Source organism: Eleutherodactylus coqui, chromosome 5 (assembly GCF_035609145.1).
Source record: "Eleutherodactylus coqui strain aEleCoq1 chromosome 5, aEleCoq1.hap1, whole genome shotgun sequence".
NCBI lineage: Eukaryota > Metazoa > Chordata > Amphibia > Anura > Eleutherodactylidae > Eleutherodactylus > Eleutherodactylus coqui.
This window is the reverse complement of record NC_089841.1, coordinates 142626072-142647495: the sequence shown is the minus strand read 5'-3', so window position 1 is coordinate 142647495 and position 21424 is coordinate 142626072. Positions and strand designations below refer to the sequence as shown.

The 21424-nt window shown below is 42.2% G+C and overlaps 1 protein-coding gene across 5 annotated transcripts in view; it reads left to right on the top strand.

The window, feature by feature from the left end:
- The window catches only part of CLIP1 (CAP-Gly domain containing linker protein 1), a 108824-nt gene that overhangs the window by 22630 nt on the left and 64770 nt on the right, over nucleotides 1-21424 (top strand). For all 5 annotated transcript variants that reach the window (XM_066603309.1, XM_066603307.1, XM_066603306.1 and 2 more), the window contains exons 2-8: nucleotides 1889-2074; nucleotides 3320-3867; nucleotides 10684-10808; nucleotides 11150-11375; nucleotides 13113-13310; nucleotides 14899-15002; nucleotides 18202-18262. In XM_066603309.1, the coding sequence (XP_066459406.1) occupies nucleotides 1984-2074; nucleotides 3320-3867; nucleotides 10684-10808; nucleotides 11150-11375; nucleotides 13113-13310; nucleotides 14899-15002; nucleotides 18202-18262 (1353 nt within the window). In that variant the 5' untranslated portion in view covers nucleotides 1889-1983. The remainder of the gene's footprint in view (nucleotides 1-1888; nucleotides 2075-3319; nucleotides 3868-10683; nucleotides 10809-11149; nucleotides 11376-13112; nucleotides 13311-14898; nucleotides 15003-18201; nucleotides 18263-21424) is intronic.

Below are 21424 nucleotides of genomic sequence, written 5' to 3'. Positions count from 1 at the left end.
TGCAATGATGGAATACTATATAATGCTAGGATCCTAGTCAGAAGTTTAAGAAAAGATTGGAAGAAGCCCTAGTGTACATGATCAAAGACCCTCTCTGCATTCACTGCAAGAAAGCAAAATGGGGGTTTTGAAGGTTTTGGCTTTGCTCAACAAGGCCGCCTGCAGACGTCTGGGTCAGATCCTGCTGCGAGAATTTTCGCAGCGGGATGCGAACCTGTACCTCTGCAAAGACCTGCGGCTCACCCGCTCCCCGGTGTCTCCTCCCTGCTGAGTGCCGGCTGTCGCCAAGCCGGCACATGCGCAGAACGGAGCCGAACCATCACTAGTGACGTTTCTTTGTGGGCCTCTGCAAGACCCGCACAGAAATAGGACATGCTGCGACTTGTTTTCCCGCGCGTGGTTTCCCGCGGACAAATTGCGGCTGTGTGCATAGGATTGCATTATCTAATGCAATCCTATGGCGCAGGCACGGGCGGAAATTCTGCGGGAAATCCCACCGCGGAATTTCCGCCTGTGTGCGGGCGGCCTATAAAAAGGGTCTTATTGGTATTGTCTGTCGCCTCTGAAATATAGATTTTAGAGGTGAAACACATGTATTTGAGAAAAATCCAGGACTGGACCAAAATGTAACATGAGACTTTCTGTGAATTCTCACTGACATATTATAGGGTTACTCTAGCAAAAGCACATTTTTCCATGCCTGCCCACCTCACCTGATTGCCTTGCACACCCTAAAGGTCTCTTCTGTGTATTCCATTTACTTCCATTCCTGTCTGATGCTTTTGGTGGAGATTTTTTTAATACTTTCAATCAATCCCATGATGCATCAGCCCAGTCTTTAGGCCCTTCTACACAGGACGATTATCGTTCTGATCATTCAAAACCCTGCGTTCCCGCAGGGTCTTGAACAATAGTCGTCCTGTATAAAAACATGCAGAAACAGAATGACTGGATGAGAATTGTCCAGTCGTTCAGTTAAAGCATGCTTGAAATCTGAACGATACATCGTTTAATATAAACAGTAGCCATTCAATACTGAACGGCTGCTGCTTACAGTGAATGGAGAGGGTTAAAGGGAGAGAAGTTTCCTCAAGCCGCCCAGCCATCCCTGCTCTGTCAGCGATACTCGCTGCTGTGTAGCAGCACGGGAGCGAGTTTACACGGAGACGAGTGTCGGGCATCGTTTGCCTGACACTCGTCCTGTGGAAATGGGCCTTTAGTTAAGGCTATACAATTTTTGCCTGCAGGGGTAGAAAATTTAATTATTACCTTCTACATTCATCTAAATAAGCTACAGCTGATAACTATATAGTCAGGCGGATGTGCTGTGATCTCCTTTATTACAACTGTGTGACAGGAACTGCGATAATCATCAATAACTGTGATAGGAGTGTCTGTCTCCCCCTGTAAGTAATTACTGTGGTAGATCCATGTAATGGCATCAGACAGCCAAAAAAGGTAACTAGAAAATCAACACATAACCTCCAAGAAGATCTGAGCTGGTCAGAATTGAGATCATATAACCATCTGAATTAAGAGGCTGGGAGATTGACAGATATAACTAAGGTAACACTAGCCTATATATACACATAATCGGGTGATGGCTACATAATGAATGAATTTAAAAAATTACCAGAGGGGCCCTTTAATGTCTTGCAATTAAATGGTGGATTTTTCCTATATTTTTACCGGGTGGGATCCTGTCCATTCACCCTTGAGGCCATGCGAACTCTGTACACATGTGTAGTAAAGCATATTCTTATTAAATATATTTTCCTAGAGATTGCCAAATGGCTTGTATAGAAGATGAACACTAATTTTGTTTGATTGCTACCAAGATGTGTTTGTTTAAACCAATTTCACATTACAGCTCTCTTGTTCATTGCAGGTTTGATGCTTGTTGTGTTGAAAAAGAAATCCAGGTGTTATCAATGGTTTTATTAAGATAACCGTTTGGGACAACGTGTGATATTGAGTGAGAACATGAGTTCACTAAAGCCTAGTGGGCTTAAAGCTCCTTCAAAAATAGGAAAGCCTGGAGCCGTAACTGCTAAATCTACTGTTACTTCTGCTGGTAAGTGTTTTTTTTTTTTTTTTCCTCATCTTCTCTAATAGGATGTTCCCATATCAGCCAAACAAGTCTAAAGGCCCATTTAGACCCAACGATTGTTGCTCATAATGTGATCAAAGCCGTCTTTTGAGCGAGAATAGTTGAGTCTAAACGCACGGACATCCTGCAGTTTTTGTTAATGAGGAATCTTATCAGGACCGCTCACTCAGTTCTCAGCAGGATATCGCTAATACTATTTTCAGCTGTTATCCCGCTCAGAGAACACAGCTGAAGTATGCAGAAATCAAGCGGTCCAGCTGTGTTCTGGATACCAACTGAGCGCTCCGTGAACACAGCAGGAGTATGCAGAAGGCAGCGCTCCAGCTCTCTTCTGCATACCCAGCTCAGAGTGCTCAGCTGTATACCAGCTGAGCGCTTCAAGAAGACAACAGTTGTATGCAGAAGATGGCATTCCCCCTTGTCTTCTGCATACAGTGTGAGCTTTCATTTACACACTTGCAAAGTGAACGCTCAAAACTGTCACTCAAGCTGCCGTTTCAGCGAATTTTGATCGATCATCTTGCCGTGTAAATGCACACAGTGATTATTGCTCACAAGATGTCTTTTGAGCGATAATCTGCTGCTATTTACACTGCACTGCCATAGTTAAACTCATCGCTTATGCTGCATAAACTATGACAGTGCAGTGTAAATAGCAGCCATTCAGTATTGAACGTCCACTATGTTAACTGAATGGTGAGGGGTGGGGGAGAGCAAGAACTGAAATCTGCACTCCTGCCACTCCGCTGTGTGCTTGCGATACAAGCTACCATGCAGGAGCATGGGAGCGAGTATGTGTGGGGACGGGTACTGGGCATAGTTTGCCCGACATTCGTCCCGTCTAAATGGGGCTTTAGTTAATTGTTAACTTTTTTTATTTAGAAGCACTTTGCGTCCACTATCCGACGCTAATAACTGGTAGAGATCAAGTCTAAGAATGAAATAGAGCATTACTAACAAATGCTTGAATTCAGTGTAGATTATTTTAAATACACTTTACTCATGCAGAATTCTAGTTTTCTTCACTGCTGTAACGCTTATATTCTGTGTGAATGGTAGTATTGATAGTAATGTTACCGTATCTGGTGAATCATGTTGACCTTGGCATGCTATGAAGAAACCTAAATACACATGAAATATTTATGCAATATATTTGGATGAAAATATGTTGCATTGTTTTGTGTGTAATGTTGTGTTTTTATTTCCTAGTTGCAGCTCAACCTCCAAAAGCGGTGGAAAAGGCTGCCAGTGCACCACACACAGAAGCACCTGAAGTGTTTGTAGATGATTTTCGCGTAGGGGAGCATGTATGGGTTAATGGTAATAAACCTGGGTTCGTTCAGTTTCTTGGAGAGACCCAGTTTGCTCCTGGACAATGGGCCGGGATTGTTCTGGACGAAGCAATTGGTAAAAACGATGGATCTGTTGCCGGTGTCCGATATTTCCAGTGTGAAGCCTTAAGGGGAATTTTTACAAGACCTTCAAAGTTGTCAAGAAAACCTTTGGAAGATGAAGCCAATGGCACCCTAAATACATCAAGAGCTACCTCACCAACCTCTTTGTCTTCTACAAATGTTATGTCTCCAGTTCCAGCCTCTGTGGCAACTCCTCTAAAAAGTACTACATCTTCTAAGGATTCTAGTACCCCTGCACAATTAAGTAACCTCACTCGAACCACAAGTGAATCTATATCAAATCTGTCTGAAGCTGGGTCAGTCAAAAAAGAACGAGAGCTTAAACTGGGGGATAGAGTTTTGGTAAGGCGTTTTATTTATTTTTTTGGTAAAATCAATGTACTGGATGTGCCTTCCTCATGAGCCATCCTGCCTCTGTCCCTCCATTATGCTCCCCCATTGTTGTCTTCACAAAATTGCCGTCGCAGTCTTTGGTATGCATGGTGTGCAGTGATGGTCTGAAATGCACAGTCTTGCCCTCGGAAGGAGCAGTGCTGTAGGAGCTGTTCTATCCTGCCTTTGTCTTCCCCCCTACAAGTCTCCTTACTGGGGTTTTGGCTGCAACAAAAGAGCAGATTCACTGCCACGGTGTAACAGGAACCCTCGTAAGGAGAACTGCAGGGAAAGAAAATTTTCAGTTTGGAGGGCTTTTCCACGAATAAAAGAAATACGTACTGTGTATATGATTTTAGATATATAGAGATATATTATACTAAAAACAAAAATTACAAATAAGAGTAGGACATGCAGTGTACACTGTCCAATAGGACTTGTGCCTGAGATTTTAGGGTGAGGTGGAACTTGCAATATGGCCATGTGAATCCGGCCTAAACATGCATTTGTGTTTTTTGTTTTTTTTTCCAAGAATTTTTATTAGGAGTTTTCAAAATTAAAACAGATTGTCAAAATATGCGTAATACAGTGTTTTAAACAATATGTTAAATAATTACATTTTGTGATAATGAACTTGGAAGTAAGATCAGAAATCTCTACAGTTTGCAAGGAAGGGTATAATAAGGATGAGGGGGGAGGTATGAGGACGAGATAAGGGATGAATCAAACTTAAACAACAAATAGACTGAAAGTTAGAATACATATACCTTTCCACTGATATTTCATTTGGACATGTGATAAATAGTAACTATAACCTATCAAGGTATTTTTACTGCAAAACCCTTCTTTCAGCGTCCCGGTATTATTGTATCTTGACGCCACCAGGAAGTCCTGGTGGAGTCGAGATTGACAGGGGGGTAACGCCCCCTGTACGTGATTGGCTGCTGAGCTGCTTGGGCTGCAGGTCCTGCAGGGCCACTAAGGATCAACAGCAGCAAGTGTCTTCCCTGGCAGCGGTAGAAGGGCAGCTCGGAGCAGCAAGTGACTTTCCGGTCGGCGGTAGAAGGGCAGCGCGAGGTGCATATATCTATATTCCACAATACTTCTGTTCTATTCACAACCTGATTTGGTTGTTTGGGTTGACTGATTCACAGTGATTGGTTGTTTGGGTTGAATCGAGCAGAAGTGTTGTGGAATATAAATATATGCGCGCGGGGTCACGTGCTTTTACATTTCCCCTGCAGCATGTTTTCCGGCGGCTGTGTGACACAAGCGTGCCCTGGGCTGCACTCCCCTCCTTCATGGCCGAAGTTCGCAGCATTGGCCGCTTTCAGCAAGAAAACGGCTGTCAGGGACCACACAGGCAGCGGCCGTCACGCATATGTGAGCTGCCTGTCGGGACCCTGGCTTGCGGAACACAGCACACAGAGCACGGCTGTGTTATCCAACGGGGGACGGCAGGTCCGCTGAGGCTGGGTATTGCTTACTCCCAGCGCTGCAGCCTTCGGCTGAAGGAAACTTTTCTTCTTAGTCTGACATTATTATAAGGTAATAGTGCCGTGTTACCGCAGAAACATGGCAGTATTTACAGATAATAATGTCAGACTAAGAAGAAAAGTTTCTTTCAGCCGAAGCCTGCAGCGCTGGGACAAAGCTATGCACAGGCTGCTAGGACCTTATATCCTTGGCCCTAGCGGGAGCTGGGGGTGTGGGAGGGGTGTTTCCCCAGTCAAACCCCTAGCTTCCGGTGGCCTCAAAATACACTAATACCTAGCGTCCCTTCCTTGTCAGCATCAGGCTTTTTTCTGTTTTGACATCTGTTAACAAGGACTGGGCTGTCTCCGACCGGGCAGCTCGCCCCATACAAAGGCGAGGCAACGGTCAACACACTCTCCTGACAGAGGCAGATCATTGAATGCTGAGAGCGATCGTGTGGCCCCTGTCTGGGGGATACAATACCGATCAGCTTGGTCCCCTCTGCACTGCTCACATACTAGTGGTATACAGATTTCAGAAATGCAGAAATGGGCTGATGCCAACTGAAGTAGCACTTAAAGGATTTGCCGATAAAATATACCAAGTTACTACTTTGTGTGCAGATGAAATGTCAAAGTATAGGTACACTCAAGTCTTTTGGGCAGAGTACTTGCAACCCTTTTTTGTTTTTTTCAATTTTGTTGCCTGGCATCTTTTTTGCTTGTGCTATAAATATATTGAGTTTCTGCAACTCTACTTTTCTTGCCAATACATTGTGAGGTCATCTAAAATCCACCTGCAGCCTCCACTTTGGCCTGATCTGATTCTCCATCCCTTCCTACTGCAGCTCTACTCTTTAACCCACCACAAGCTTACTAGGTCAGTGTACCCAGAGCCGGTTTACTTTACTTTACAGCTGGAACACAAACATAATAAACTGCAAGCCACGTAGTGGAAAAAAATAAATCAACTTTTACACACAGGCAAATGAGCCGGAGTAATGCCTCCCTCACACAGATGATTTTTTGCAGCATTTAGCGCTGTCAGAAGCTCCTATTGTTTCCAATGTAGCCTCTTAAACAGCTGCTTGATCGAGGCGCTTTTCGAGCAGTCTGTTCTATTTTTGGGCGTTTAGTGCTCCTCATCAGTGATGCGGCCGAAAACGAAAGTAAAACTTGGCACAGAGTTGTGATTTAAATCGCGGTGCTTTCAGCAATGCCTGTCCGAGGGAGACCAGAGGCTGCCTGTCCACGGGCATTGCGTTTTTCCGTCCACTGGCAAGCGGAAAATTTCTGCTCATGTACATTGGCTTTGCTTTGGATAGTTATTCTATGTAAAGCGTTTCATACCTTACCTGCGTGCGGATTATCGCCCACGGATAACGCAATAAAGAATCACCTGTGGTTTCCCTACATTCAGGTTTGCATGACAGAGTTCAATTTGAATGCCTGAAAACGGTATTCAAACTGAACTATTAACTTTAATGACACAAATGGAGAACAAGGTGCAAACTTGGGTCATCTTTTATTCCAATTTCGCCCTCTTTTGGAGGAGACAATACCCTGGGTTGCACAAAATGCTTCTCCATCCTGGATCAGCCAGTGGATTGTCTTAAAGGGGTTGTCCCGCGCCGAAAGGTTTTTTTTTTTTATTTCTTAATTTTTTTGCATAGGCCCCCCGTTCAGCGCAGGACAAACCCAAGGGATGTGTTGAAATTAAAAAAAAAATTTTTTACTTACCCTTATCCCCTCTCTGCAACTTCTTCCTTCTTTTTCTCCAAGATAGCCGCCGGGATCTTCACCCACAATGCACCGCGGGTCTTCTCCCATGGTGCACCGTGGGCTCTGTGCGGTCCATTGCTGATTCCAGCCTCCTGATTGGCTGGAATCCGCACACGTGACGGGCGGAGCTACGCGGTGACGCGTAGAATGGGGCGGAGCCAGAACGCCGTTCGTGCTCAGACCGACCAGAAGGGAGAAGACCCTTCTGCGCATGCGCGTCTAATCGGGCGATTAGACGCTGAAATTAGACGGCACCATGGAGACGGGGACGCCAGCGCAGGGAAGGTGAGTATATAACTTCTGTATGGCACATATTTCATGCACGATGTATATTACAAAGTGCATGTATATGGCCATACAGAAGTGTTTAACTTAACTTGTCATCGCGGGACAACCCCATCTGCATCACACCAGTGGGACTGTATTAATTCTCCAATGTCCCAGAGTTCTTTCAGAGGGTTAGGGAGCTCTTCTTGGGGGGAGCTGAATTTCAAATGTCAGCCGATCTACCTAGATAGCACCATCTTCTCAGTACATTTCCTAAACATCTAGAGATATTGGACTTCGGTGTCGGCATGGCTGAAGAACATGGTTGGAAGCTGAAACCCAGCAAGTGTTACCAGTTTAGAGAGAACATTTATGTACAATGAAGCACATGGTGATCAAAGAGGGAGCCTAGCTTATGGATTTAATGGAAAACGTTGTGAGGCAGTGTCTTGTGCTAAATAATGGGAGTTCTGCATTTCCTAGAACTGATTGCATATTACAGGCGGTGCATAAAAGACTTTGGCAAGTTCGATACACCCTACTATACTCTCCTAAATGGGGCTAGTTGCGTAGCAATGGAGAGCTGAAACAGATTAGGTCAGCTGAAGGGACTGTTGACCAGCGTTCATTCACTTGTCGGAACGACCGGTATTTGAACCGACTGATTAGCAACCGAGCCAACAATGATTTTCATGCTTGCATGAAATGAACAATAAGCCAACAAAATGATGTTCATTGTTCGATCGTTAGCTGTGTTTTATACAGAACGATAATTGTTCAAATTCAAATGAGCCAGCAAATAATTTTTTGGGGGGTTTTAAATCGTTCTACATGTAGACACACATTTTTGTTTGTATACTGATGGAAACTTGAAGGGGCTGGGAACAATTTTGACTGAAGTGCAAGATGGCTGAGAGAGCATTTGCCTATTCTAGTCAGACCATGAGATGAAGAGTAGAATGCCGAGAGATCTTTCAAGCTGGAGCTGCTGGCAGTAGTGTGGGTATTGCTATGCCAGCTTAACTGACCAAGCACTTGAGAGCATTCGTTGGCCAGATTCGGCAAGTTTAAGTACATGATATTTAAACAACCACACCGTAGCAATGTAAAAGCTAATGTCCTGTCTTATAACCCAGTGGAGGTGGTCAGTGTTCCCATTGGTGAAACGTTAAAAGAAATTCAGGCAGCCAACTTCATGATGAGTGACAAAAGATTGTACAAGGTCCATAACACACTGAGGAATGCTCCCATTCTAAGTGCAGAACCCACAAGAAGTCCAGGGGTGGAGTGGACCTCTAGAGGATGGAGATTCAAGCTGTGGCAGGACAAACCAATAAGGAACTTGGCTAAGATAACCTATTGAGGGACATCAGCCCAGCCATTGGGAAAAAAGAAACTAGCACACTCAGAAAAGTGGCTGCTCCAGTTTGGAGACCTGCTGGTCCTTTGTGGAGGTGTACTCTGTCGAAGAGTAAATTTACAGACCGAGGTAGGATTTACAGGGCAAAATCTTCTCCCAGAGAATGAGATGAGAAAGATGGTCAAGCGTAGAATGGACACTTTGGATCTGTGGTGATTGCCCGGTAAACGGCAGCTTTATTACCAGCCGCCAAGTACAGAGTGCAGCATTTGTGGTTTTCAGGAGTTGTTGAGATTTAAATCTATCCAGGGCAGACTAACGGCAAGCCCTGATGAACAAAAGGGTAATCGTAGACAGAACTGCGTTACCGGACTAGCCAGGGTGCAGAATCTGAAACCTGGGAGGAAACGTGATGGGCTTATGGTCATGGTGAAGAGTATTAGCAGTGGAGTGTTAGAATCTTCCAGATACTGGAGTCATTGGTTTCAATTGGAGAACAAGGAAGCTCGAATGCAATAGTCAACAGTAGCAAATTAACTCTTCGCAGCAAACCTCGCCAAAAAAGGGCACCTGTTGTATGCCAAAGCCAAGTGATAAAGGGAAGTTTTTCTTTGTGTAAAGACAGGGTGACTAATCTAGTGTTGTATTTGTGATTATACTGTTAGAATTTCCACGATTTCAGTTATGTGCCAAAGTATTTTAAGCGAAACGACACTAAACACCTTTTTTTTTTTTTTTTTTTTCCCCATCGTTTGAGTCTATTGCTGTCCACCTGCATTGTAAGTTCTACTGTCAAAAAGAAGACTTCTCCCTGTTCATGTCCATAGCCTTTTTCTTCATGTCCAGAACTAGAAAAAGTAAAATTATCATTGTTTCCTAAGCCAATTGAATGTCACTTGAAGTACGTACATACATATCACCAGCTAGTGAAATTCAGTCATGTTTGCTAGGCAGTTAGGTTAGTTGCCTTTTTTTAAATCAATCCCTGAGATATAAAAGACCTGATTTCTAGTTTTTCCTGTGAATTAACATACACGTTCTGGTGAGCTGATTGAGCTGGAGGCTCAGAAGTGAAAACTGTTGGCTAAATCAACCATGATGTATGTAAATCAGCGTTTTGATGTAACTTTAAGGTTCTGTCCACATCTCGTCTTAAACCTTCGTAGTGGGTATTTGTTGGGTGTATTCCCTGTCATACTATGACAGAAGGCTGCAACATATAACACTGTATAGGCATACAGGGGGATATGCCACCAATTGACAGCTCTTTTGTATATGCTTTCCTATACCATATTAAAAAAAAGTGTGCGAACACTCCTGGCTTATGCTGGATGCATGTGGCCTGTGGATATGTTGGTGTACACTGGGGCTTACTCCCAACATATACCATACCACTTAGCTGTGCAAACAGAGTCTAAGGACTCCCTCACACAGGCGTTTTTTACCGCGATTAATGCAGCGTTTTGAATGCCGCAGTTATTGCAATATAACTCTCCCATTAAAATCAATGGGGCCTCGCAGACATGCATTGCATCATGGCGCTTTCCAGTGGCCCGATTTTTAGCGCACATCATCACCCATCACAATGATCGGGGCCGCTAAAACACGCTGTTGGCCACAGGGAGCTGCAGCCGAAAACGAAAGTAAAATTGCGGTAAAGCGCCACGATTGAAATCGCAGAACTTTGCAGCATATATGTTTGAGGGAGGCCTTAATGTGTGTAAACTTGCTTTCTTCATTTGTTTATGGAACTATAATATGTAAAGTAGAACTTTCCTTAAAAATGTGTTTATTTACCCTTGATGTCTATATGTTTTTGTTTATTTTTTTTAAATCTTGTTACTAGTTTTTACACAGAATTATAATTTTTTTTTTTAATTTTTTTTTATTTTTTTTTTTTAGGTAAGCGGTTCAAAAGCTGGAGTTATACGGTTTCTTGGGGAGACAGATTTTGCTAAAGGAGAGTGGTGTGGCGTTGAGCTGGATGAACCTTTAGGAAAAAATGATGGCGCAGTGGCTGGCACTAGGTAACTTTGTTATTGCTGATTTATAGTATGTGTTTCTTATGAATCTGAAAGGAGCTCTAGCAGAAGAAAATTGTATATGTTGTCCCATCAATCAATCCAACCAACCTCTTTCTGTAAGCCCTAATAGTTCATATTGACTTCATGGAGTGGAAACCCTGATTAAAGCTGCTAATGCAGAGTGATTGATAATTTCCCATTTGTACAAAAAAAATGCTTGTACTGGTTTTATATTTTTATTTACGTAGATTCTCCTGATTCTTGATGTAAGACTATTATAGTGTTGGTACCTGCATATGGCAAAGAAAGAATATAGTACATTATGTATTCTCTACTTCATTTAGGTATTTTCAGTGTCAACCAAAGTATGGCTTGTTTGCACCTGTACATAAAGTTACACGGATTGGTTTTCCATCAACTACCCCAGCCAAAGCTAAAACCACCGTAAGAAAAGTAACTACACCATCAGTAACGTCAGCATCTCTAAAACGCAGTCCCAGTGCATCATCTATAAGCTCCATGAGCTCAATTTCATCGTCTGTGAGCAACAAACCAAGTCGCACTGGACTGGTAAGTGGTGGACATAAGTAAACTCTAGTTAACGTGTTCCCTTTAACATCCTAAGGTTTCCCCCCCCTCCTACCCCCCCCCCTTTTTTTTTAATTTAAATTTTTGTGTTTTCCTACTCCTTTAAAAAGTATCCAAACTGTTTTATTTATCCATCAACATAGCAGAGGGCTCGTTTTTTGTGGGAAGAGTCATATTTTTCAGTGGTACTATTTCATTTACAATATAATCTACTGAAGATAAATGAAATAAAATGGAAAAAACGCTATTCCGTCATCTTTGGCTTGGTCTTACTTTCCCGGTGTACATACAAAAATTAAATGATAAATTTTCTTCTGTGGATCAGTATGGTTACGACAATACCAAATTTATATTTCTTGTTCATGTGACTGGGGGACACGGCAAGATCTTGGGTATAGATGCTACGACTAGGAGGCAGAGGCTAAGCACAAAAATGGTAGTCATTGTTACTCCCTCCCCCAAGAGGACAAAGTGAAATATAATAGCGTTAACTGCTCTGCTTCCTGCCAGCCATGGGGTCACCTATCATTGCTGCCTGCTTCCTCCATGTCCAGCGATCTCTCACTACTACCTGACTGTTACTATGTGCGTTTGGTAAGTATAGTGCCATACCCCCCCCCACACACACACACTCCTTTTTACTCTTCGGGCATCTCCCCGTTCTTTCCCCTTTTTTCCTGGGCTGGTCCCCTTCCTACTAACCATTCTGAATGGTGTCCCCCCCCCTACCCCCCCCCCTAAAAGAGAAACAAAAAAAACTTGAGGGGTACCTCTGGTCTGCTGCATTTTCTCACTCCTCTAAATGTCTCTACCAAGTTTCCTTTTTAGTGTTGCACTCTTCTGGCCGCCGTGCAACCTTTCCCCAAAGCTCCCCTGGGTCTCCTTGGCTGGCTATTGCTCCTGAGCCACGGCAGAGCTTTTGCGTCATGGCCTGGGGGCATCATCCGGCAGCCAGGCTACTTTAAGTGCGGACATTCTGCAGCCTACTAGCCCACAGTCTACTGCAGTGAGCAGCACCTTCCCACCTTTACCTTCCACTGCCTCTCGATTTTCGACCTATCTATTCTTTGGCCCGTTTTCGCAGCTACTTGCTCCAGGCAGACCCTAACACTCTGTAGTTCTGCAGCCGGTCTTGCTGTTTCCCCCAATGCCATGGATGAGAAAACAGTATATTTGTTACTTACCGTAAAATCCTATTTCTCGTCACATTCATTGCGGGACACAGCACCCTCCCAGTTCCGTTCTTTCTGGCTATAGTCTCCTTATCCTTGGGCAATCCTCAGTTTGTTTGGTTTTTTTCTGTCTTTCTCTCTTGGTGCCTCTCACATTTTATATAGTCTGTATTCTTGATGTTGTGTTGGTTTTCTGTCTTTCCTACTGCTTATGCACAAACTGATTTAGTTCAGTGTCTACAGGAAGGGTATAGCTTGTAGGAGAGAGTAACTTTTTTTTTTTTTTTTTTGTGCTTAGTGCCCGCCTCCTAGTGGTAGCAGCTGTACCCTGGGTTTTGCTTTGTCCCCAAATGAACATGACTAGAAATGGATTTTAAAGTATCATTTTAAAAAATCATTGTTTCTTGTGGACAGAATAGTTGTATGTTATAAATCATTTCTATTAGTTTTATGAATCATTCTGGGTTCAGCTTTCTTATTTTTGCATAATTTGTACTTCTGCTAAATTGTTTCTGCTAACATTACTTTATGTATTTACAATATGCAGTTAACAGAAACCTCATCAAGATATGCAAGAAAGATATCTGGAACTACAGCTCTCCAGGAGGCTCTGAAAGAGAAGCAGCAGCATATAGAACAACTTTTGGCTGAAAGGGACGTGGAGAGGGCTGAAGTTGCTAAAGCTACAAGTCATGTTGGGGAAGTGGAACAGGAGTTGGCTGTAATACGAGATGGACATGACCAGGTATGGTTTATCCAATATGTTTCCCAAGGGAGTGGTGTTCCTCTTGGTTTTAGCAAGCATAAATGCTGATTTACGCTATGACTAGGTACTACTTCCATAGGATTTGAGAGAATTGAACTTGATGTTACAGAGAACAAAAATTAGGTTAATAAAGCATATTATATGTAACAGACATTTTTGTGCATACAAAGGGAAAAAAATCAAGATCAATAATCCTTACTCCATTCATAACCTAAAAACTCATACATGACCAAAATTAAAGGGGTATTCCAGCGATGGGACATGTTTGTCAGGTTTTCATCCATCCACTGGGTGTCTCATAAATGGGAGCCAGATTAGCTCACCTGTGCAGAGCACGCACAGCTCATACACAACCCATAGCTGATTCTGTGCCTGCTGAACAGATTCAATTGCACACGTAGGGGGGTGATATTATGAAGGAAGGAAAGAAAGATAGCTGGGAGTATAAAGATCACGTTAGGAGGTGGAGTGAATGGACTTGAATACTTCCAAAGAAGTGTACAGTAGAGGATGCTGGGATGGCTTGTCAGGCATCGCCTGTCTGTCAAATCTTCCCATGTAAAAGCACTTGTAGACAGTCTTAAGATGTGGTAGATTGATGACAGTAGCTCAACTTTATTCTACCAACGAGTTGGCTTAGTTTACTCTGGATTTTTCACTAACATTTTAGGCCATGATTTTACATTTAGGCCACGTCGCTTTCCTGGGATTCAGATCATGAAAATCACAGCTGGCTGCCATAGTTGCTGATATAGAAATACAACGGTGCAAAATGCTGATGAATAACCAAACCACTCATACACCTACCACATATTGGTTGGGCTGCTTGGTATTCTACTTGCACATAGATAAGGCATACAAAGGGAGCAAGTCTCACAGATACAAGTAATGCACCATTCAGGCTATTAGTGATGCCCATACTATTAGATCAGGCGGGCAGTCCTGCACCTTATAATTGGACCACACTACTACTCCTATGTAGTACAGGTAGCACCAGTCCCTAGAAACACTTAAATTGCTGTGTACGAAAGTAGACACTTGCCGTCCCAGGGTCTCGAGTATTCACACAATATTTCAAAAATCGCACAGCAGACTTCTGAATTTAGGATGCACGTAAAAAAAATGTTTTATTTCAATCCACAATACAAAAAAGTTTCCCTAAACAATCGGATGCATATTTTTTCAGACAAAGTGTAGTGACGTTTCGGACAGCAGCGTCCTTTAACCCTATTGATAGCTGGACAAGCAATGGCAGGAAAGGGGACATTAAATGTAAGACCTTAGAATCTGATACCAAGCAGCCTGTGTGGAGACACAGATGAAACCCTGGGCTCCCCCAACATTCTAAAGCCAGACTTCTTCATGGGTCACTTAATTTGTACCAGAAAACTGGTGAATTTTCAGTAGTAAATCTGCCCCATTCTGTGCAGTGACACATTTTTCTTTCTCTACACTGGCACAAAATGTCTTTATATTAGCCAATTGTTCTTAAAAATGCACACAAACGGGTTTTTTTTTGTTTTTTTTTAGCCATATCAATTTGTCATTTTAATTTTTTTTTCTTCAGTATGTGATGGAAATGGAGGCTAAAATGGATCAATTACGTGCTATGGTAGAAGCTGCAGATAGAGAAAAAGTAGAATTCCTAAACCAGCTTGAAGAAGAAAAGAGGTATCATTTAAGTTTTACTTTACTTAAAAAAATGAAGTACTTTGTTACACATCAAACATAAAAATCTCAATGTGTATTTTATAGGTCTGCTTTTTTGCGTTCCTTGTCTGTGTGCGCCTTATAGGACAGTTGCAGGTTGCTCAGGGTTCATCCTAAACATTAAGGTTTTTCTGTTTAAATGTAAATCTGTATTATAAAGTTGTCAACATATGACTTGGTAACTCTTTGAAATATGTATTGGGGAAGATTCATAATTCTGGTTTAATAGCAAAATTGTCCATGTTGCCCAAAGCTACCAATCACAACACGGCTTTAATTTTTCAAATAAAAGCTGTACTATGATTGCTGTGGGCAACAGAAACTGTGTGTTTTAATGAATCTCTCATTGTCAGAGAATGAACCTTTTGTATACAAGCACTCGATTTTGGCCTCATGTTTACCAGCAGATCGGATTCCTGATGCACTGCAGATCAACTGCGCGAAATAAAATCCGCAACCCCACCTCCCTAATTGATCTTAACCTTCAAATCCTTATTGCATCTGCAATTGTATTTGTGGATGCACTGCGGATTGTCCACACCCATTGACTTCTGTTGAGCCCGTCCGCACGGAATCCGCACTGAAATGGAGCATATTGTGATTTGTTTTCCGCACTAAACAGTCCGCAAATCAAATCTGTGTCCTTAAATTCAGTTGCGGATGCCGATGCTTCCCTATTGGCACTTTGAATTGAGGATCTTCCCGTGCGGATTCCGCAAATCAAATCTGCCCATGGACATTGGGCCATAAGCAGGGTTTTCTTTGTGGCCATTTGCAAGTTTGCTGGTCTTTATGTTCTGTACAAACTCCCTGCTTCATTCCCTGTTCATTCTGTAGTAGCAGCATTGTATAATCCAGTTTATATTACATAGTGATAGAATTTCATTTTCTAAAAGTTTGTTATCTACTTTTCTATTTGTACAGGACTATTTTAATTTTTTTAACCGCCTTCTTTCTATATGTCTTCTAAATGTCAAAAAGTGTAACAAATTAAACAAAAAGGCCCTCCATAATGTAGAGCAGTGATGGCGAATGTTTTAGAGACTGAATACACAAACTGCAACCCAAAACCCACTTATTTATCGCAAAGTGCCAACCCTTTAGGGGACGGGGCTTATCACGACATATGATTTTTACCTCCGTCGTTCTTAAAAGGACGGGGCTCAAATAGACAGGGTGCAGATTTTGACTGCTTTTGGATGCGGAAATGCTGTGAAATTTGCCACAGAAATTTCTGGTGAGGACATTTTGCAGTATTTCTGCCATGTGTAAACATACCCCAGCAGTGATGGTAAACCTGCCCACAGTGGCCCCAGCAGTCATAGTGACCTTCCACTATTAGAACATTTAGAACACAAAACATTTTTTTGCTTATCATATTTTTACATTCACTCCTTCATGTATCTAATATTAAGTCATTACTGATTTAACCACTTCATTGCATTCCCCATAATCACTTTTTTAATACCTTTTGGCTTCTAACGAACAGTGCTGATAAAAGTAGCACTTACAAGTGTTCTGAAATAGCTGCAAGCATGTTTCCTGGCTTCCCACGATGCACTGTTTTATCTGAGCATTAATTTATTACCAATTAACTATTTTATTGTCTTCATATGCTGTTAATTATGTCTCAATTAAGGCCCATTTACACGCAAAGATGAGCGCTCAAAATATGTTCAAAAGATGGGTTGATTGACCGTTTTAGCGATCGATTGGCATAAGCTACTAATGGGCACTAATGCCCATTAGCAACTTATTACCTTTATTTGCATGTAAATGAGCCTTTGGAGCTGTATGCAGAGAACAGCAGGTGGTCTGTTCTCTGCATACAGCTCCTTCTTCTGCGGGACTGCAAGCTGAATACAATGTAATCAGTGCTCCTGTGAAGAAAACAGCATGTGGTCCCTGCTATCAGCTCTCCGGTGAACGATGGATTTTATGCGCATTGTTCTGGCGAAAAGTAAACTATGGTAGTATTTACATGCAGCGATTTTCGCTTAAAAGGCATTGTTTGAGCAAATTTTGAGTGATAATCGTTGCATGTAAATGGGCCTTTAGACCTTAATCTCTAGTGGTACTATTACCAGTTTTTATATTTCTTTCACTTAGCAGTATTATTCCTCTTTTCCATGCTTATTACATACACATTTTTTTTTGTTCTAATGATTTTAATAATTGATAATGTATTAATGTTTTCCCTTAATTATCATGCGACTAGAGATGAGCGAACGTACTCGGTAAGGGCGATTTCGCAATCGAGCGCCGCGATTTTCGAGTACTTCACTACTCGGGTGAAAAGTACTCGGGTGGGGTGGGGGGTTGCAGAGGGGAGTGGGGGGTAGCAGCGAGGAACAGGGGGGAGCCCTCTCTCTCTCCTTCTCCCCCCCCCCCCCCCCCACTCCCCTATGCAACCCCCACAGCGCACCCGAGTACTTTTCACTCGAGTAGTGAAGTACTCGAAAATCGCGGTGCTCGATTGCGAAATCGCCCTTACCGAGTACGTTCGCGCATCTCTACATGCGACCTTTTGATGTCACCTGCTGCTTGGAATCGCAGGCTTTTTAAATTTGCCTTTTTTTCTGCACTGCTCTGTAAATGGCCAGATGAAGGTGGTGGTACAGCACCAAAACACATTGCCTCCATGCAATAAAAGCAATTGTTCGCTACACTCCTCGTCCTCCATACAGCATGTCAGATTCTGTCCTGAACCTCTTATGCCACAAAGCAGCTTGAGACTGCATGTGTAATTAATGAAGAGAAGCACAGCAACACTTTTTTGTGCTGAGTGTCAAAAGTCCCAGAGGTCAGACCCCCCCCCCCCAGATGTGTGGTGTTATGGGCCATCAAGGTTTCAACAAGAGAAAGACTTGGGTATTCTCCTTAAAATTATTCTAAGCAGCAGTACTTTGTCAAAGAGCAGCGGCAAAAGAGAAAGTTAAAAATTGTGATCAAAATAGAATATTGCCTGTCAAGAAATTGATCTTATAGAGGTTGATGGAACCTATGCAAATATTCTTAGGCAGAATCCTCAGGACATCTTACCATTTAAATAATCTGCTTGCTTAACCTACTTTTGCATTGATTTGATTTTCATTAAATCTGAGCTCCATTTACTTTTGATGCTAAATTCAGAAATCTGATGCATTTTTTTTTATTCTAGGAAGGTTGAAGATCTGCAATTCCGTGTTGAAGAAGAGTCCATTACCAAGGGAGATTTAGAGGTGGAAAAATGTATATTTCTTGTTCTTAAAACAGTTGTTCCACAAAATGAAATTATCCCATTTATACAGGAAAGGGGATAATAATCTGCCTGGTGAGGGTCCAGTTATGAGAATGGAGTCCCCAAATGAATCGAGTGGTGGTCATGCATGCACACTGCTGCTCTATTCATTTCAATGGGGCTGTCAGATAGTTGAGCAATCTCCAGCAGTCCCATTGACATGAATGGAGTGGCGATGCGCATGCACTCTTCTGATCTAAGGTTCCCAACATTTGGGCCTCTACCAATCTGATAGTTATCCCCCATCTTGTGGATAAGGGTTAACTTAATTTTGTGGGACAACCTCGTGAATATTTTTTTTATATAATCATGAGGTTTGTGCCACATGAATTCTATTTTGATCACTTTTTTTATTCTAAAATTTAGAAACGGGGTGACACAAACAGAGCATGTGAAGTAGATTGTGATAGAGAAAGCACTACAGTCAATAAACATGTTTTCCCCAAATTGGAGCAGTTTAGACCAAATATAAACCCAATAGTTCCATCATCTTTACTGGTTGGTAATGCCTCTTGCTTGCTGTTGCTTTTTCACAATCTGAAATCAAACTCAATAAAACTTTTGATGCTTGCAAAACTGGAGGTGAAATCAAGGTGGTTATTTTCAGATAACCCCCAATTTTATATTTGCTGGCTTTCATGTCATCTCCTGTTTTCTAAACATAAATCCAGCATTGAATTTGAAAATGTAACAATTTTCCTTTTCCTTTTTGCTTTCCTTTGAGAAACGCTAATTTAGTTAACCAAAGTCAGTTAAAATGTAGCCTTACTTTCAAATGCTAAATTAGCCAGTTTTGATTAAAAAACTGTTTATGACCATGTTAATTGCTTGTATTTTTTATTCCATAAAGTTACATTTCAACATTTAAGTTCACATTATTTTTTTCTTTTTACATGTTAAAAACTCATGTACCATGTTTTTCCCTTTTTTAATTGTCTTCACAATCTAGTTGTTAAGTGCACTAAGAGGACAGGACTAGAAATAAATTGTGAACATATTCATCAAACATTTCGGTCAGAGCAAGTAAACTGAGGAAAACTACTTTTTGTACATAACCTTAGCCACTAATAACTGCTTTTAAAATGCAAGCTTTAATTCACTGGTGCATGCTGCTTTTGATGTGAAAAGCCTTGTTAATATACTACATTATACTTCCAAAAACCTTTTCTAGCGCAGTGTATTTAACTGCTGAATCTATGCTAGAGAAAGTTTAAAGTTTACACACAAACTTTAGATTAAAAAATGGATCTCTATAATAATGTTTTACTAATAGGATTTTTGTACTTGCCATAAAATCTTTTTCGTTCCTTTTCATTGCGGGGCACAGCTGAAGAAAATGATGGGTATATCTACTGCCACTAGGAGGCAGACACTAAGCGAAAAAGTGATAGCTCCTGCAGACACCAAGCTAACCAGTTTGTATGCAAGCAGTAGGTGCAGCAAGTAGGATAGAAACAGGTTAAAACAGTAAAACAGTAAAACATTAAAAATGTAATACCATTTAGAACCATGTGCAACTCTGGGGAGAATGTTTCAACAAGGAGACGGATATCGGAAAATTATTAAGATTGCTTGACAATGTGACAAAGATTTTACTGTAAATGATAATCAACTTATTTTCTCGTCCGCTGCTTTGGGGAAAACGGCTGAAGAACATGGGACATTCCTGAGCAGTCCCTCAGGGGTGGGGAAAGTTAGACTTTTGCATCCGCCTCTTTCTTGAACAGAGAGAGGTGTTAGCGGATGCAAAAGTGTGCACCCATTAGAACTTTGAGAAGGTGTGTAAAGAGGCCCACGTAATGGCCTTAAACACTCAAATAGCAAAAGCACCGTTGTGTACCGCCTAAGAGACACCCACTGCCAGAGTAGAGTGCACAGTAACGCGAAAGGGAGATTTCCTTGCCCTTAGCACAGTAGGCCTCCGCAGACCTGGTCCAAGGTGATATGAGTGTTTTGGAAACCGCAAGGCCACATCTTGGGCCATGTGGAGTCACAAAAAGAGTCTGAGCACCTGAAAGAAGACGTCTTGAAAAGGTATATCTGCAAGGCTCGAACCAACCTAATCCAATTTATGAAGCATGCATTCCCTCAGATGAGGGGCAGAACGAAGAAAAGATGGTATCTACGCTAATGGGGAAGCCCGACACCAGCTTAGGTAGGAAGGAGGGCATGGGACTCAAGACCAACTTGTCCTGATAGACGGCAAATGGAGGTTTGACAGACAAGGCTGCGAGCTCAGAAACCTTGTGGATGGAAGTGACAGTCGTCAAAAAAAGCGGTCTTCCAGGACAACAGATGAGCTTGGACATTGCGCAACAACTCAAAGGGATGTGACTGATGACAGAATGTTTGTGAAGACTTAGGCAGGCTGTGTTTATCCCAAATGGAAGGGCCGTGAACTGTTAGTGGTCCAAGTGGATGGCAAAGCTGAGAAATCACTGATGGATGTGTATGTATCGCCTGAGCCAAAGTGTTGATCTTTGAAGAAGGCACTGGATTTCTGGAGCTGAAGGAATGATCTGAGGGTTGGTGGAAAATTCAGTGATGTATTTAAGGAGCTTTTGCAGATAAATTGTCTCGACTGGTCTATCTGTTCAGTGTCTGCTAATTCTTGCAGATGAGAACCAGGCAGAATGCTACAACGTTGGCCCATTCAGTAGTATCCCTGCTGACCCAGTTAGAGGGGGAAAAAATGGCAAAGTGCCAAACCCACTGCCTCAAAGAAAATTTTGGCTAGGGATTCCAATTTCTTGTTTCCTATATCCCAAAAGGATGAAGCATTAACCATAGGCTGGGTGGTGTGTTTTGATAAACCGGACACTGGGGGTGTCCCCTACTAATGAAGACTACCATTTCTTAACTAAGCTTTTGTAAATGAGTACATGACAGCCAAATGCTTTGGTTTGGTGAAATGTTTGTCGGGATAATTCCATTCCATGGATATAACCTCTTCAAGCTCCATATGGGAAAGGAAAACCTTCAGGGAATGGCTTCAGACATTAAGCAGGTGTCTGATCCTTCACCTGAAGGGTCTTCTATACTGCCACTATCAGGCGCAAAATGTGTGGCTCTGGCTGGGCCATTTCTGGAGCCTTCAGCTCCG